Source organism: Mesoplodon bidens, assembly GCF_964165515.1.
Source record: "Mesoplodon bidens genome assembly, chromosome: 2".
Lineage (NCBI taxonomy): Eukaryota > Metazoa > Chordata > Mammalia > Artiodactyla > Ziphiidae > Mesoplodon > Mesoplodon bidens.
In genome coordinates this window covers 119,095,552-119,115,000 of record NC_138177.1, presented here as the reverse complement: position 1 = coordinate 119,115,000, position 19,449 = coordinate 119,095,552, and the positions used below count along the sequence as shown (strand labels likewise).

Genomic DNA, 19,449 nt, shown 5'->3' with positions numbered 1-19,449 from the left:
TGCTAAGTATTAAGGTATAGTTTAGCTATTTTACAAAAGTAATTTGAAATTTTAAATAATAAATAAAAGTGATATTGTTGAGGGTATCACCTGCTGTCTCAAGAAAATATTTTTTAAGCCAACAGATACAAGAAATTGAAAAAGAAAAAATCCAACACTTTGAATATCCATAATAGGAAATAATTAATAATAATATCAATTTCAAATCTTCATAAGGAATAATTTACTGCTAGTTTTTTAATTTATTTCTAAAACATTCACAAGCTCAATTATAAATCTTTGAAATTTTCAAAATTAAAAGAAATTTATATGCCGCCATTTGACAATCCAGAAAAGTTCCCTGGAGTATGAGTTTCCAATAGACAGCATTAAACAATCCCAAATAACAAAGTCTAATGGCTAGGAAAATACACATCTATATAGTTCAAGAAAGTGGCTATTAACTGAGACACTATTTAATCCCAACAAAGTATTGTGCCTTTATAAATGTTTACAGAAAAGAAAACAAGCAGAACATTATAAATACTTCTAAATCAACCAGTCTCTCGCAATCTCTCTCTCTCTCTCTCACACACACACACACACACACACACATACGCGCACGCACCGCACACTCACTACTCACACACACAGAGTCCATTCCCCAAGAGGGGAGTACTTGGCTTATACCTCTCTCTCTCATTCTCTTCCCTAATCAATAACTAAGAGCCCCCAAAGAAATCCTAAAGATAAACTTTTCAAGATTAATAGAATACAACACTAGGCAAAAGCCAGAGATAGGACTGAACCAGGCTCACAAACCACCCAGACTCTATGAACCAAAACACGTGGCAGAGAACTAATCAGATTGCTGGAGCCCACAGAAATTCTGAAAATGCAAGCATTGTGTTATAGCTTGAAGTATACATTTGGCACCTATATTCTTTTGGCACTCACTTCCCCTTTATATGTTTATCTGCCTTGCATCTACCAGATTCCTAGGGCCCTATTATACTCTAAATGCCCAGCTGCCAACTTCCCTATTCAGTGTCACATCATTTAACACCTTCTACTGCAATAGGTGACAACCTACACATTGTTAGAGAGTATTAATAATGTTTGAAACATTCACATACCTTCCCCATTATGAAGGTCTTCTGAACCATCATATATACCTCTACTGACAGAAAAGTATGGCTCTGAGACAGTCAGTTGTTGTGTAAGTTTTAGTCCTTTTTAAACCAAGCCTGAACTCATACTTCTACAAACATATTTTGGAGCTACAACATAACCCTAATCAAGATCTTAGCTTCCCACTGATATTTAGAGCTTTTGCCCATTAATCTGAAAAGCACAGGGGCTACATAAAGTAAAGAATGGGTAGAAATGTGTGATTTTCTTTATAAATACTAATTTTCATCTCTTAATATAATGTTACATAAAAGTCTACAAATCATGAGACTAGAATACTCTATTCAAATAATAATTTAAGATGAATACCTGCTTTCCATGACTCCTGAATCTTGCTGCAAACTAATAGTCTCTGTTGTAATTTCCACTTTCCGTACACTTCCAAAGAAATCAGTTATCAGGACATTTTTAGGATCCCTTTGAAAAAGATCAGTGCGATGTCCAGGAGTAGACACACATAGACTTTTGGGGCACACCTGAAACTGAAAAAAATATGTACAACAATAATAAATACACATGCTTACATATTCATACAACTTTTATTAAATCCATTAATACAATATAGTAGACAGTAATATATCTTCAAAGTTCTCCCAACCTAAAGAAACTACTGGTTCTGAAGATTAAAGTTTCATTGCTATCGTAATGCTTGACACTTTAAGAAGCTTTACAGACATTAGAATACGTTATCAATAAAACAGGAAGCTGGCAAGGGAACAAAAAAAATTCACTTTTTTAAATCATATGCTACAAAGTTTATTTTGAACACTTATTTATGAGAACTCATAGGCAACACTATGACAAGAGGATTGCTTTTTTTCTGTATCTACATCCATCTCAGTGGAATGCTCTACCAGAGCATTTTTTTTTTACATTTTGTAATTTTGTAACATTTTGTAATCATGACCCTTCATTCAAACTTTAAATTCAAATAAAATATTACATAGTAGCTCAATATGTAAAAAAGATGAAACCAGAGCTGCTCTGGATTGCAGGAAGTTAAGCGTAGCCTGCTCGCTAGCTATCCCCCTCATCCTCCTGCTGTGAATCTACAAAAATCATTCTATAAATCAAGTAACTTTCCTAGTTTATCCATGATAAAAATTACAAACCCAAAGCACCTCAATACACTATAGTGCTCCAGAGAATAGTCTGAAAACTACAACTTCACCACTACACAGATCTCACAATATTTTTTATGTTAATCTTATTCCTGATATTCCACATCAGTGCATTACCAAGGACCTTTGCAGGACATCTGGTCCATGCCAAAAGGTCCTTGATATTTGGTCCTGTCCAAAACCATTTGGCATGAACCAAATATGCTCATGAACATTTGGACAAGACCAAATTTCAAGGACCTCTTGGCATGGGCCAAATGTCGTATGGACGTTTTGGACAGGACCAAGTGTCTGCTAACCCCAGACACATGTTCATTCACTCAGCAAAGCATAAAAAGTGTCTACTAGGGCTTCCCTGGTGGCGCAGTGTTTGAGAGTCTGCCTGCCGATGCAGGGGACATGGGCTCGTACTCCGGTACGGGAAGATCCCACATGCCACGGAGCGGCTAGGCCCGTGAGCCATGGCCGCTCGGCCTGCACGTCCGGAGCCTGTGCTCCGCAATGGGAGAGGCCACAACAGTGAGAGGCCCTTGCAGCGCAAAAAAAAAAAAAAAAAAAAAAAGTGTCAATTTTACACATTTCATACGGTTACCTTCCATAGGGGATACAAAAGTTGATGAGACTTGGGTCCTCTCCTCAAGGCTTTAAGTCTAGTCAGAGATGAATAAACATAACAAGGCAGAAAAAAAAGGGACAGGCTCTAATTCAGAAAAAGATAAACTTCTTAGTGTTTGAGGATAAGAAAAAAGGAGTGGGGCTTTAGCTATTTTCTGAAGGAAAAGGAAGATTAGCTTGGAAATAACATTCCTAATAAAGGAGCAGCTGCAGAGACATGTTAAGGCAAAGAACTCAATTTGGCAGAAGCCCAGCATATATGAAGGAAACCATTACAGGCCCACTAGTAAGGACCCAGAGCCCACAGCACTTGCCCACCTGTAGGGACAAGACTATCTGTGTAGGTAATCACCAACACAACAGTAGAGGGATGGGGAAGGGCACAGCAACTATAATTTATGAAACTGTGTTCCAAGCACTGTGTTAAGCAGTTTGCAGATATTCTCATTTAAGCTTACCAACAACTTTGAGGTATACAAAAATTATTCTCTCCTTCAAACTAAGGCTCAAAGAGATTAATTGGTCTAACATCATACTGCCTTCCAGGTTCAGGAAAGCAGTAACAAGAAATACAAAGAAGAGCTCAGGATATAAATAAAGAAGCAAAGAGGGCTTCCCTGGTGGCGCAGTGGTTGAGTCCGCCTGCCAATGCAGGGGACACCAGTTAGTGCCCCGGTCCGGGAGGATCCCACGTGCCACGGAGCGGCTGGGCCCGTGAGCCATGGCCACTGAGCCTGCGCGTCCAGAGCCTGTGCTCCACAACAGGAGAGACCACAACAGTGAGAGGCCTGCGTACTGGAAAAAAAAAAAAAAAAAAGAAGAAGCAAAGAAGGAAAAAAAGGTGGGGGAAGATCAAGAAAGTTAATTTAGTCAAATAAGGACAAAACAGACAGAAGGCTGAATAAACAAAAGATAAAACAAAATAAACAAGATAAAATTAAAGTTTGAGGTATATCAAAGGTATTCCTGTATGAGCAACTTGGTCGGTTTTATTAGGTACTAGCAGAAGAAAGCAGAAAAAGAAAAGTAGTTGAATGAGCTTGTCAAACACTAAGTAAGTATTATCTTCTTTGCTGCTAAAAAAAACAAAAAAAACGTCCACTTTAAAAAAAATTGAATTATAATTGAAACAATTATATTAGTTTCAGATGTACCACATAGTGATTTGATTTTTTTTTTTTGTCTTTTGCAGTACGCAGGCCTCTCACTGTTGTGGCCTCTCCCGTTGCGGAGCATAGGCTCCAGACACTCAGGCTCAGCGGCCATGGCTCACGGGCCCAGCCGCTCAGCGGCATGTGGGATCTTCCCGTACCAGGGCACGAACCCGTGTCCCCTGCATCGGCAGGCAGACTCTCAACCACTGCACCACCAGGGAAGCCCATGATTTGATATTTTATACATCACAAAATGATCACCGTGGCACGTCTACTTACAATCTGTCACCAGACAAAGTTATTACAATATTATTGGCTATATTCCCTATGCTGTACATTACTTTGCCATGACTTATTTACTTTTAACTGGAAGTTTGTACTTGTTAATCCTCTTTATCTATTTCACCAGTGTCCCCATTCACCCACCCGACAACCATCTGTTTGTTCTCTGTATAAGTCTACTTCTGTTTTTTTCTTTATATTCCACAAATAATTGATAGCATACAGTATTTGTCTTTCTCCGTCTTATTTCACTGAGCATAATACCCTCTAGGTCCATCCATGTTGTTGCAAATGGCAGAATTTCATTCTTTTCTAAGGCTGAGTAATATTCCATTGTATATATAGCACATCTTTACACACTCATTTATTGATGGAGACTTATGGTTGTTTCCTTATCTCAGCTATTGTAAATAATGTTGCTATGAACACTGGGGTGTATGAGAGTGTTTTCCCCTATTTTATATTCTTACCTCCTTTGTTGTATATTAACTGACCATATAAGCAAGCATGCCTTTATTTCCAGGCTATCTATTCTGTTCCATTGTCCTATGTGTCTGTTTTTGTGCAGTACCATATGATTATTATTTTTTTTAATTTGAAAATCTAATTGGCCTTAACAGGCCAATTCATGAATCAGGCAGCATCCCATCTAGCAACTAGAAGGGTGCTCTGAGTTGTATAAAATAGGTTTTATAGGAGGAAAGTCGGGGAGCTATTAGCAAAAGAAAAGATTTTTTTAGGCCAGGCTTCCTTTGGGGGGTGTGGGGGGAGGGAATGACAAGGGTTTTATCATGCAGATTGCCTCTGGGGGATGGGGGATAGAGAGCACCCAAAACATTTTTTGCTTAATTCCCGTAACATCCACAGATCATGGTTCCAGGTTCATAAATTTTAAGTTGGTCATTCCCTTCATTTCATTTCTGACCTTCCAGTCTTAGGAGATCATTTGCCTGGCAGTTAGCAGCTGCGCACATGAATTGAAAGCTTTTGAGAGAATACTATCCACCAGGGGGATTATTATGATTATTATAAGCAGGATAATTCCCAGTACTTGGAAGGCACTTCAGAGTCAGGTCCCCAAGACCCAAACCAATCAAAGAAAGACCCAGTTGAAGGAGTCACCCTTTTAAGCCAAGTGGTTTGCTCAGTGACTGAGCTTCACCTTCCCTAGAAATGTCAATCTTGTTGGTGGCATTGGCCGCAGTACAGACACCTCCTGGTTCAGCTAAAAGATAATCAAGGACTATTCTATAATCAAGAACAACTCTAGCCACAGAGTCTAAGGATTTTTTCTGGGCAGCTAATGCTTTAGCAGTGGATTCTGCAATACTTTCAAGAGTTAAGAAGAGGCTTCTGATCATATTCTCATTTGTATTTACTCCTAATCAGGGAAATTGACCCTGCCAAAGGAAGCGATTCTGAATTATGAATGCCTCCTGGTAGGTCCTTTCTAGAACAGTTAGGGGCACAGTTAGATAACCTAATAGGTACTGCCTGGTTATATACCAGCCATCTAGGCATTCATAGGCCCAAGGAGAATAACCATCACTGACTAAGACAAATCCTGTCAGGGCACAAACTACTTCCACTTAGGTGGCACTGTTAATGGATTCATTTGCAAGTGTTGCACTTGCCCATTCAAGCCAAGGGTCAGTTACATTTTCTCCTAACCTGAAATAAAAAGTTGTTCTAAATTCGAGAGGTTACCCCTCTAAGCAATGGCCTGGGAGATACGGATGATGGTGTTATCTTTCCAGGTCAATTCCAGAGTAAAGGAAAGAAAGCAAAGAGGAAAAGGTTTTAGTTAAAGTATGAAGTTTTGATCCGTCATCGTGGGCAGAAGCAGTCTATATCAATGTCAGCTACTTCTCTTCCTTGTCAGTTTGATTCAGGGGTCTCCAGCATTAGTACAGGACCAGATGCCAGGTGGAATCCTCCTTGGCTGTGAGATGTGCACCCAAGGCTCAGAACCTTTTAGTTTTGCAGCAGTGTCAGTGGTCAGGAGCACTTGGTTAGGTCCCTTCCAATGGGGCTCAAGGGCTGCCTTTGTTCTTAGTGATGCCAAATCAGAAGGGTGAGAGAAAGCTGGAAATGTTATTGGGTAAGTCATGTCAGATATCTGAGGAAACTAGAGGAATCTTTGACCACAAAGACAATTAACAGGACTAGAATCTATTATCTACAAAGGTGCAAACATAATTTTTCTCTCTATGATTATCCCATTTTATTTAACCAGAGATAATCACAGTAAAACTAATTTGTCTGTATTAAACTTGGCCTGATTTTTATAGAAGTGCAGCAAGAATAGTGACTGACCATAAGTTCTTTTTTAAGATTGCTTTGCTGGAACTTTGTAAGCAAAGTACCAGCTTGATTTTTCCACGTGGTTTCTTGCAGCTGTCTGGTCATGTCTGAGTCTGTGTACACATTCCAGTCAAAGCCTTGGTAATACAGCCCATGTTTCTAATTGTGTCCTGTTACAAGGAACATGAAAATAAGAATATTCACTGAGAGTTTCTGAATTCTGGGGATCAGATAGGGAGAAAAAGTAAATGTTTCATCCTTGTTCACAAAGGTATATATTACCAAATTGTTGATAGCTTAAGAGAAAAGATTTCTTTAAATCTGGAAAAAAACTATAAAGAACCCGCAATATTTTAAACACACAGTCATAAAAATTATAATCATCCTTATCAGTTCATTCAGTCCCACGTTATTAATTCTTGTTCTGCTTGAATCCAGTTTTTTCCGTTAGTTCTCTCAACCTTGCCTGATGATTGAGGGTGACAGGGACAGTAGTAATTCCAAGAAATTTGCAAGGTTTTCGTTAAAGACTGTATGATTTTCCCAGTGAAGTGTGTGCCTCAGTCACTGGAGATTGTGGAAGGTATACCCCAGGTGGGAAACACATTTTCTGACAATTTCTTTGCCACAGTGAGGGTACTGGCCTTGCAGCAGGGGAAGGCTTCAACCCATCCGGGAAACATACATACAATAACAAGAACATACCAATAACCCATATTAAGTGGCAAATGAATGAAATCCAGTTGTAGGTGCTAAAGGAGTCCAGAGAGAGGAGGTCTGAGACCACCTCTAGGGACAAAAATTGTTATTCTTAAATTCACTGGTGGGTGGGCAAAAGAATGCAAAAAAAGAAAAACTTTTGCCAGGAAGAACCAAACGCTGTCTAGGTTCTCCCATAGCCCTGACTGGTCATTCAGTTTACAGCCATTATTTACCCACCTTAATTTCTCTGATTCAGGAACAAACTGTTGCCATGTTACAAGGACATCAGGATGGCAAAAGTCTGGCAATGAGGGGGTTATGTTTTTCAGAAGCAGAATGGACTTCATCCACATGTGCCACCATCTTTATAAGCCTCTATTGCTGCTGCCTTTGCATGAAAGTCAGTGAGGGCAACTCCCTAATACTGAGGTTCAGTCCTTTGTTGTAAGCCTCAATTTTGATGACAGACAATATAATACACCCGGATATATCAGACTTCCAAGAATTTTATGCGATCTCTGGAACACTTATAATACATACCTATATAGACACAGCATAAAGAAGGCTTGTTCCTTCTTATTTGACAATGTTTCCCATGTAACTTAACATATGAAATAAGCCTAATCAGTTTAACATCTTCCTTTTTACAAGGAGAGGAAATACATCCTTTGAAATGTTCCAGGCACCCTCTGAAAAACTTGAAAGTTAACTGAGGTCAAAAGACTTCAGTTTTAGAATCTGATTTTGGGAAGTCTGTCAAAGACACCAAAAGGTTTGGACACTTGAAGAAACAGGATCACAGATCAATATGAAACAATATTGTCTACTTAGCAGATGAAAAAAATTAAGTTCTGGTTTGAAGTACACTATTGATAATAAAGCTTAATTTTTAAAACCTTTATAAACAATTCAATTTCAGCCAGCTTGATTAGACAAGGTAAAATTCTCTCTCTCAACCTTTTATATACGTTTAGTTTGGCCTTCATAACCGGAAGTTCTAGTTAAGACAAAATTATTCTCATTTCCCTTAACACAAATGCATCTTTATTCCTCATACTTTTTCTTAGCCAAAAACACATCCTGCTTTTCCCTGCATATGGAGATGTCTCCCATATCGTTTCTAATAGCTTTACTTGCATAATTAGAATTTTTAACCTTTAAAAACCTTAATTTCTAGTGAAAATTTAGGAAGTAAACAATTGTGGACTATCTCTTACACTAGCATTACAGCTTGGCGAACTTACACTTTTTTATAATTTCTAGAAACATGTGCTTTCTCATAGAAAATTTCTCAGCATGGCACCAAACAAGTGTGAATGAATAATGTTGCCTACCATATCAGTAAACAAAGGATGTTGCAGCCATCGAGCCACTACAGCTGCCCCCTAAGGTGCACCCTGAAGGGACTCAGGATGGGAAAGCCCAGGATACTGGCCCTAGACAGCTGTGGTGCATATCAAGGTAATGATTTTAATGAGCCCAGACTCTTGCATCTTCCCATACATAGAAAAGTGCTAAATTCATTAATTTGAGATGTCTGGTTTTATTTAATTAACAGTAATCTTTTGATGTTCTGACTACCTGGTCTTTGTTGCAAAAACTCCTATAAAATCTGGCTCCTCCCTTACCTCTTCATAACAGTCCCTCAGACCTATCTGAGAGGCTACATCCTGGGCTTAAGTCCTCAATTTGTCTGCCAAACAAAACATAATTCTCAACTTTTTGGTTGTGCATTTTTTTCAGTCGACACATGCTTACTAATAAACCCAAATTTATCTTTAGTTTCTCTATAATAAGAAACCAAAGGTAGATAAACCTATGTTCAATAATTAATGGCTCAGTATTTTTTCTTATTTGGGATCTAGATATTCAATAAATTTCTAGCACTTAATCTTAGCAAAACTTTAAGGTTTCAGGTTACTGAAAAGATTTGGGAAATGAATTTGAAAAGTTCAACTAAAAACTTTTTATCCTACTTATATTTATTTAATACTTGCTCTTAACAATTGTTTAGATTACTTATGAAAACTTCATCATATCCAGTTATTTTTCTAGCAAGCCTAGGTAAAATAAAAGTATTATATTTAATGCTGATAACTCTAAAGACATCTCTGCTTTAATTAAACCAACAACCTTAAACTAGCTTTTATTTACAAAAGATATCTTAGATCACATAATTTTAAAAAGCATTTGTTAGTTTCTGTTGTATTTCTGACAACTTTGGAATGTCCATTTTGACTCCACGTTGGATCTGTTTCTTTGACTTTAGCCTTTGCTTTTCCTTGCTTTTGTTATTATGATCATACATAATGGCCTGCCGCAGGGAACCCTACCCACCTGCGAATGGCTGCAAGAAAGAAGAAATTAACACATGCCCTCCTGGAGGCTGGTCATTCCAGGAGATGTTTTTGCAAGACTGATGGCCCTTTTTACTTTACTTCCTCCCCGCCTCTCCCTCTCTATTCTGCCTTCTTACTTTACTTCCCTCTCTGATTCTATAAAAGAAACTAGCATCCAGACCCCGATAAGATGGTTTTTTGGGGGGACCTTAGTCCACCACCTTCTCGGTCTGCTGCCTTTCTGAATAAAGTCATATTCCTTGCCTCAACACCTTGTCTCCCAATTTATGGGCCTGTTGTGCAGCGAGCAGAGCGTGCTTGCACTCGGTAACACAATCGTTACAAGCTTGTCTTCAAACCAACTAAATAGAGCTCTTCTACAAAATAATTCTGCAGTACCATCTAGAGGTTAAAAAAAACAATACATATCTACAACGTACATAAGGAGATATACAGATGCAAAGGGAGATCTCATAGTTACCAATATTTGTGGAGAAGACACTTAAGATTTTTTTTTATCTGCCAAATTTCCAAATATTTCTTCCCTTCTTTTTTTTTTCTTTTCTGATGAGAAACAATTGCATTTCAAAGAATGGCTCTTAAATCTCAGAGAATATGGGGATAGGAAATCTACATCACAAAGACACAGATTAAGTACAGAACAATTCTATTTCCAAAGTCCCAATATCTATAAGTATTTTGAGATGAAGAGAGGAGGTTTGGGGATTGGCAAAAAGGAATGACACCCATCTACCTATTGTTGGAATGTTTCTTTTCCTCTGGGCATATCTAGCTTCAGGTATACGGTCTAAATTCTTACCAGACTCTGAATAATTTCAGTTCCCTAAGTGTTTAAGGGAATAACTTAGCAGTTTACCCAAAAAATCTGTATCATCAACTCTGTGAGGGGCCCATATGGAAGTTTAAGTTGATGTTGAAGAATTTGCACAGAGCCTTGAGAACAATCTCTTTTCCAGTGTCCCAGCTGATAACAGCTGAAACATTGATCTCTGGGCAAGTGTTTTGATAATGAACCCCCAAGAAGGTGAAATGGGGAGGCCTAGGCATTGCTTTAGATATCTTTTGTATCTTTACTTTTTCATTGGTTTTTTGCAACGAATCTTTTAATGAAGTTATTTTGGAATTTTGAAAGCTTTTGGAGACTTCTGCATACTAATTAAAATAGGTATTCCATTTGGTTTGTTTAACTTGGGAGCCCTTGTTTTTAAGTGATCTTACCTATTTGGGACATTCCTCCTGATGGCCAATGTAATTCTAGGTTGATTTTAGTAAAACTTTGCCATTTTGTTAAATAACTGCAGCTTCCAGGATTCATAGTTCTTAAATATAAACTAAGGAGATGTGATGGAAGGCAGTGTGCTCAACTATTTGGACATAATGGATCATGTTTCTTCTAGCTAGGCCTTTGGTTTTCTCAGTCAAACTAATACCTAAGAGGGACTTGTGGCAGGGTTGGGAATGATGCAGTGTTTTACGGTATACATTGCTGCATGGAAGTTTTCTTGAGGTTGGTGAGTGACCTAGATGTCAGTCTAACCCATTCTGTGACCAACTTATCCTAACATGAGACTCTTTAGGTTAGGTGATGAGCGCTCTAATAACTTTTAAATGTCTGGTACCCACCAATCTTTGCAGCTTTTTGGCTTCTGAGATTCCCATTAGCAATGGGCTTTACTTCGTGTACACATTAACAGAAACCCATGGTAACTAAAAAAAAAGAGAGAGAGAGACAGACTGGGGAAAGGACTGAACGAGCAAACCTCAAAGAATGAGGACTGCGGACTGATTCCAAGCAAAAGGAGAACTGCAGCTATAACTAGTAGTTCTCAACAGGGAATCTGGGAAAGGATTCCAAACAAATGGGGAGGTGCATATTAAACCATCATAGTTCCAAATGTGGAGACAGAATCAAGGGACTGGAGTTTTCCACTCAAAACAATGAACTGTGGAAAGCTAATTAGATCAGGAGCTCGAACACAAAAAGAACAGAGCTCAACCAAAAGGAACTTCCAATGGCCCTTGGAAACAGCAAGAAAGAGAGTGAGCTGAAAAGGGTTCACAGGGTGCATGCCTGTGTTTCCTGCTCCTTGAAAGCCATCCCAAGTTCACTTCAAATCTCATTGCTGCCACGCATCCATTAAAAAATAAAAGTCAACCAAGTAAATTTGAAGATGTGTTTGGCTTTATTAGATGATTCATGAATTCGGCGGGCAGCATCCCATCTAGCAACTAGAAGGGTGCTCCCAGTACCACACTTGTTTTGATTACTATAGCTTAGTAGCATAGTTTGAAATCAGGGCATATGATAGCTCCAGCTTTTTTCTTCTTTCTCAAGATTGCTTTAGCTATTTGGGGTCTTCAGTGCTTCCGTACAAAATTTAGGATTATTTGTTCTAGTTCTATTTTTAAAATGTCTTTATTATTTTGATATGGATTGCATGAAATCTGTAGATTGCTTTGGAAAATATGGACATTTTAGCAATATTAATTCTCCTAAATCAGAAGCATGGATTTAGTCTACTTATTTGTGTCATCTTCAGTTTCTTTCATCAATGCTTCGAGTTTTCACAATACAGGTCTTTCACCTCCTTGGTTAAATTCATCTCTAGGTATTTTATTCTTTTGGATACAATTGTAAGAGGGATTGTTTTCATCACTTCTCTTTCTGATAGTTCATTATTAGTGTACAGAAATTCAGCCAATTTTTGTATATTAATTTTGTATCCTACAACTTAACTGAATTCATTATTAGTTCTAATAGTTTTTTTGGTAGAGTCTTTAGGGATTTCTGTATTATGCCATCTGCAAATAGTGACAGTTTTACTACTTCTTCCTTTCCAGTTTGGATGCCTTTTATTTCTTTTCCTAATTTTTTTTAACATCTTTATTGGAGTATAATTGCTTTACATTGTTGTGTTAGTTTCTGCTGTATAACAAAGTGAATCAGCTATATGCATACGTATATCCCCATACCCCCTCCCTCTTGCATCTCCCTCCCCCACTCCTTATCCCACCCCTCCAGGTGGCCTCAAAGCACCGAGCTGATCTCCCTGTGCTATGCAGCTGCTTCCCACTAGCTATCTATTTTACATTTGGTAGTGTGTATCTGTCAACGTTACTCTCTCAGTTCGTCCCACCTTACCCTTCCCCCTCCCCATGTCCTCAAGTCCATTCTCTACGTCTGTGTCTTTATTCCTGCCCCTAGGTTCATCTTTTTTTTTAAGATTCCATATATATGTGTTAGCATACAGTATCTGTTTTTCTCTGACTTACTTCACTCTGTATGATGGACTCTAGGTCCATCCACCTCACTACAAATAACTCAGTTTTGTTTCTTTCTTGACTAATTTCTGTGGCTAAGACTTCCAATACTATGGATAAAAGTGGCAAGAGTGGGCATCCCTGTTATTGTTCCTAATCTTAGAGGAAAAAGCTTTCTCAGTTTTTCACTGCTGAGTATAATGTTAGCTGAGTTTGTCATATATGGCCTTTATTATATTGAGGTATATTCTCTCTACACCAACTTTGTAAAGAGTTTTTATCATAAATGGATGTTGAATTGTCAAATGCTTTTTTCTGCATCTATTGAAATGATCATATGATTTAAATCAGTCATTTTGTTAATGTGGTGTATCACATTATTGATTTGCAGGTGTTAAACCAAACTTGCATCCCTGGAATGAATCCCACTTGATCATGCTGCATGATTCTTTTAATGTATTGTTGAATTCAGTTTGCTAATATTTTGTTGAGGATTTTTGCATCTATATTCATCAGGGATATTGGCCAATAATTTTCTTTTTTTTTTTTTTTTTTTCTTTTTGTGGTATGCGGGCCTCTCACTGTTGTGGCCTCTCCCGTTGCGGAGCACAGGCTCCGGACGCGCAGGCCCAGCGGCCACGGCTCACGGGCCCAGCCGCTCCGCGGCATATGGGATCCTCCCAGACCGGGGCACGAACCCGTATCCCCTGCATCGGCAGGCGGACTCTCAACCACTGCGCCACCAGGGAGGCCCTAATTTTCTTTTTTTATAGCATCAATTATTTTGTTTTGGTGTCAGGGTAATGCTAGTCTCATAAAATGACTTTGGAAGTGTTCTTTCTTCTCAAACTGAAGAAGTGTGTATTATCCAAAGTGTGTATTATTTTATTTGGAATAATTTGACAAGGATGGGTATTAACTTCTTTAAATGTTCGGCAGAATCACCTATGAAGCCACCTAGACCTGAACTTTTGTTTGTTGGCATTTTTTCTTTTTTTTTGGATTACTGATTTAATTTCATTACTAGTAATTGGTCTATTCAGATTTTCTAATTCCTCATGATTTAGTCTTGGAAGACTGCATGTTTCTAGGAATTTATCCAATTCTAGATTGTCTAATTTGTTGGCATATAATTGTTCATAATAGTCTCTTATGATCTTTTGTATTTCTGTGATATTGACTGTAATTTCTCCTCCTTCATTTCTGATTTTACTTATTTGGGCTCTTTTTCCTTGATGAGTCTGTCTGGCTAAAGATTTGCCAATTTTGTTTATCTTTCAAAGAACCAGCTCTTAGTTTCATTGATTGTTCTATTGTCTCTTTAGCTGTTTTCATTTATTTCTGCTCTGATCTTTATTATTTCCTTCTTTCTACTAACTTCGGGCTTTGTTTGTTCTTCTTTTTCTAGTTCCTTTAAATGAGTTAGATGGTTAAGAGTTTTCTTGTTTCTTGAGGTAGGTCAGTATTAATATGAACTTCCCTCTTAGAAACTGCTTTCGCTAGCAGCATCCCAATGATTTCGGAATGTTGTGTTTCCATTTGCATTTGTCTCAAGGTATTTTGTGATTTCTTTGATAACCCACTGATTGTTTAACAGCATGTTGTTTAGTCTCCACATGTTTTGTGGGGTTTTTTTCCAGTTTTCATTTTATAACTGATTTCTGGTTTCATACTGTTGTGATCAGAAAAGATGCTCAAATTTATTAATACTTCTTAAATTTACTGAGACTTGGTCCGTAGCCTAACATGTGATCTATCCTGCAGAATGTTCCATGTACACTTGAATGTGTATTTTGCTGTTTTTGTTTTGGATGGAATGTTCTGTATGTATCTATTTAGTCAATCTGATATAAGGTGTCTTTTAAGGCCAATGTTTCCTTGTTGATTTTCTGTCTGGATGATCTATCCATTGATATTAAGTGGGTTATTAAGTCCTCTACTATTATTGTATTGCTGTCTATTTCTCCCTTTATTTCCATTACTATTTGATTTATATATTTAAGTGGTCCCATGTTGGGTGCACAAATGTTTACAAACGTTATATCCTCTTGTTGGACTGACCCCTTTATATTATGTAATGCCCTTCTTCACCTTTTGTTACAGTATTTGTTTGGAAGTCTATTACTACCCCAGTTTCCTTTTCATTTTCATTTTCATGATATATCTTTTTCCATCCGTTCACTTTCAGACTGTGAGTGTCTTAAGGTTTGAAGTGAGTATCTTGTAAGGAGCATTGAGAAGGGTCTTGTTTTTTTAATCCATTCAGCCACCCTATGTCTTTTGATTGGAGAATTTAGTCCATTTATATTTATAGTAATTATTGATAAGTATTTACTTACCGCCATTTTGTTAATTGTTTTCTCACTGTTTCTGTAGTTCATCTCTGTTCCTTTATTCTTCTCTTTCTTTCTTTCCTTGTTGTTTGACTGTTTTCTTTACAGTTATTTTAAATTCCTTTTTCATTTACTTTTGTGTATTTACTGAAGGTTTTTTGTTTGTGGTTACCATAGGTCACACATAACATCCTACATATATAACCGTCTCCTTTAAGTTTATAGTAACTTAATTTTGAACACATTCCAAAGCTTTATATTTTACTTCCCCAACACATTTTTGATGACATATTTTACATCTTTTCATTTTATATATCCCTTAACTAAGTATTGTATTTTTAATTAATTTTATGACTTTTGTCTTTTACCCTTTGTACTGACTTTATAAATGATTAATCTACTACCTTTTTATTTACCTTTTTCAGTGAGATTTTTAATTTAATATGTTATCTTACTATTGATTACTACTACTATTGATTACTACTACTATCTTTTCTTTCTAGCTTAGAGAAGTCCCTTTAACATTTCTTGTAAAATGGTGATGAACTCTTTTAGTTTTGCTTATCTGGAAAACTCCTAATCTCTCCTTCAATTCTGAATGATAACCTTGCAGGTTACAGAATTCCTAGCTGGCAGTTATTCCCTTTCAAAACTTCAAAATGTAGTAAGTAGTTTGATGTTATCAAGTCTGATAGCTTAAAGCAGTGGTTTTCAGAATTTTAGAGTTGAACCTCTTCAATAAATAGAAATCTACCTGAAAGGTTTCTATATAATAAAAGAGATCAATACAAAGCTGCTTGGTTTATGAAATAGTAGAGTCCAGAACCCTATCTACTCAGCCTCCCATTCATTCCAAAGCTCCATGAAAGCAGGGACAGTATCTGCCTCTATCTCTAGAGTACAGCCAGTGCCTGTCACTTAGCAAAAACTCAAGAAATAGTTGTGAATGAATTAAGATATAAATTAATGAAAAAAGAATGAAAGTCATTAATTCACAGTAATTATCCAGTCTAGAACTGCTATTTCAAGCTTTTTATTATGCTTACTTTTGATAGCAACTTCAAAGTAGATTTATTTTAAAAGAGCCAATCAGTGCAGAAAATTCAGGAAAAAAAGTTGAACTAAATTCAACGGGCCACATCAAAACATGGTAATAGAAGTTGTAGGGTGCACAAAAATATGTAAGAGGAGGTCTCTCTCCTTCAAGAACTTCCCATTAAGTGAGAAAAACATTTACACTCAATCAGTAAGTCCAAAAACAGACAGACTGTGACAAATGGCACACACACAAAAAAAGAAATAAAGCTCTGAGTAGCTTTACGTATTTTACATAAATTCCAACAAGAAGACTATGGGAAGATCTCCTGGAGGAGGTAGGATGTGATTTGACTCCCAAAGAATAAGTAGAATTTCAATATGTGAATCTAAAAAGGGAGATTTCTGGTAGGGAAAAAAACATGAGCAAATCAATGAGAATAGCAAAATATCTCAAGGAATAGCAAGTTAACTAGGCTAAAGTTTTAGGCCTCTTGTAGTAAAGAAAGAGATACTAATGTAATGGGAGATTCAAAACACTTTAAAAGGCCACCATTCAGCATATGGAAGAGTACCCTAGAAGTCGAGGAATAACAAACTTCACTTATGACATTAAGGTTAGCATAGCTATTGTGCTATAAGCAAATCAAGCAAATACTTACAAGGTCATTCATATTAGTTTGGCTAGCTGGATTAATTTCCTCCAAAAATTCTAAGACATAAAATGTGTATCTATCCATAAGATGGACTCCAATTGCAGGATCAGGTTGATGCTATAAAAAAGCAAAGGAAAAAAAAGTGTATGTCTAATAGATAGGATCATTACATTACAACAAAATATTTTAAATATAATCAAAATTTCCTTCTAAGATATAAAGAAGTCTAAGAATAAGAAATAACAGATATATTTATAAAGCATATAAGTGATTCTAGAAATAGCTACACATTCCAAAGACAATGCCATTTACAAACAGGAAAGAAAAAATGCACTTACTGAGAGTGAATCTTCTCCCACTTGGCTACTAGCTAAAGCCATTATGTTAGGAGAATAAAATCTCTCATACATGGATGCTCCTTGACAAGTATCAATAATAAACAATAGCTCATTGTAGCTGAAAGAAAAGTGATAATATCTTTGACATGAATCATGCTGTTAAACATACATTAACATTTTACAATACTTCCCTAAGATGTTTAAGTCATACCTTAGTCATTTCATTAGCTAAAAATTTGAGATTTTTTGATAGAATTCCCAATACAAATTTAATATTAGAAATATTAAGGTATAACCTGTCCAGGGGAACCACCTCAATAGAGTGCAGTAGTTGTGCCATCAAGTGGCTGCCCCAACTTCGTCCCCCTCCCTTATCTATGCCACAAGATTCAGAATCCAAACACATGTTCAATTCAAAAAACATTATCTGGCACCCACATAGTCCTAGAAACTGAGCTAGATTCAGAAAAAATATATATATGACTTAGTCATCATACTCAAAGATCTTAAAATCTAACTGGAAGACAGACACATAAACATATAACTAAATCAGAATGTGATGAATGTTACAAATTTTATTGAAGGCCTACAGTGTGCCTGACACTAAGCTGGGGATACAACAGTCCTTGCCCTCACAGAGCTTAGAGTCTAACAAAGTCAAAGTGCTCCAAAAGCACGGAGAAAGAAACAGAGGAAACTGTAAGGAAAGGCAGGTCAGGGTAAGGTGATGTCTGACAAGGGCAGTGAGGGGTGAGTGTTATATTATTTAACAAAGAAAGGAATAGCACATTCCAGCAGAGGAAAAAGCCTGTATTAAGGCATCTAAATGTGAAAAAGTATAAATGTTTAGGAAAAAGGAATTGTATCGTGTAGCTTGGATTTGAGTTAATTTGGTAAAATGGAGAGAAATTCGTTTCAAAAAAGTAATTAAGGCAGGGTCAATCTGTAAAGTATCCTGTACAAAGTCTGGATCTTAACCTGTAAGTTTGAAGAAGCCATCAAAGGCTTTTTTAAAGTGAAAGAATAACATAATCAGCTCTGTATTTTAGCTGCCTAGTTGAAAACAAGGAGCAAATAACATTTCCTCAGAGGTTTCTCTCAGACACTGGATCTATGTAAACAGCTAACACTGCACCTAAAAAGAAAGCATGGAATCTTAATATTATCCAAGCAAGGGACAGAAGGCATGATTAATATGACACATTTGTTCTGAGACAAAAATCTGTGGACACCCGTGGGGATCATAAACATCTAAGGTTATGAGAGGCAGTACAGTAAAACAATTAAGAGAGTAAGCTCTGGGACAGGCCCACTTGGATGTGAATTCTAGTACTGGCACTTATGAGCTGTATAAACTTTGGCAAGTTATTTAATCTACCTGTGCCTCAATTTACACATTTGTAAAAATGGGAATAATAACAATATCTGCCTCATCGAGTTATTAAAATTAAACAGAACAACACATTATATAACATAGTGCCCAGCACCTAGTATACCTTCAATAAATGTAAGCTATGAATAAGATAAAACCAGTACCAAGCAAAAGCTTCCTCTTCAACACTTCTATACATTCTCCTTATGCCTATAATTCAGAATTTAGAATATTTAATTTGTAGCAGAGTTGTGTACACATTTCTCTTTTCTACTAGATTTTAAAAACTTTGAACGCACAATAAGCATCATATTCCCCTCTGTGCCACATGCTCAGAAGGTAAGTAATAAGTATTTATTGAGGGTAATTAATTTAAAAGCAGTTCAATTGCTACTTTAAATTCATTTAAGTTCATATGACAACTTTCAACTAAAAGGGTGCTTACCACAGATTACTAACAATGTATCATCCTTAATGTGAGTTGCTACAAATTTTATACTAATCCTAATTTCAGCATCTTTTTTCCAAAGAAGAAATAATGTATTCCTATCACTTGGAGGGCCCAAGATTGTGCAAAAAGAATAAGTACAAGATGAAAATAAATATATGTTTACAATCCCCCTAAATAATGGGGAACTTGGTTGGTCGGACTCTTATTTCCTCCAAACAGGATGAGAAATAACAAGAGACATGATCTTAACAGGTGAATTTCTTTCCATGCTCTTTAAGAAACCCAAATTTTTCTT

General features: G+C 36.9%; 1 protein-coding gene across 2 annotated transcripts in view; it reads right to left on the bottom strand.

Moving 5' to 3' along the window:
- PIGK (phosphatidylinositol glycan anchor biosynthesis class K) overlaps positions 1–19,449 on the bottom strand; it is a 140,275-nt gene that overhangs the window by 77,471 nt on the left and 43,355 nt on the right. For both annotated transcript variants that reach the window (XM_081220120.1, XM_081220121.1), the window contains exons 7-9: positions 17,332–17,449; positions 17,000–17,110; positions 1,480–1,652 (exon numbers count right to left, since the gene is read on the bottom strand). In XM_081220120.1, coding sequence (XP_081076246.1) covers positions 1,480–1,652; positions 17,000–17,110; positions 17,332–17,449 — 402 coding nt within the window. The remainder of the gene's footprint in view (positions 1–1,479; positions 1,653–16,999; positions 17,111–17,331; positions 17,450–19,449) is intronic.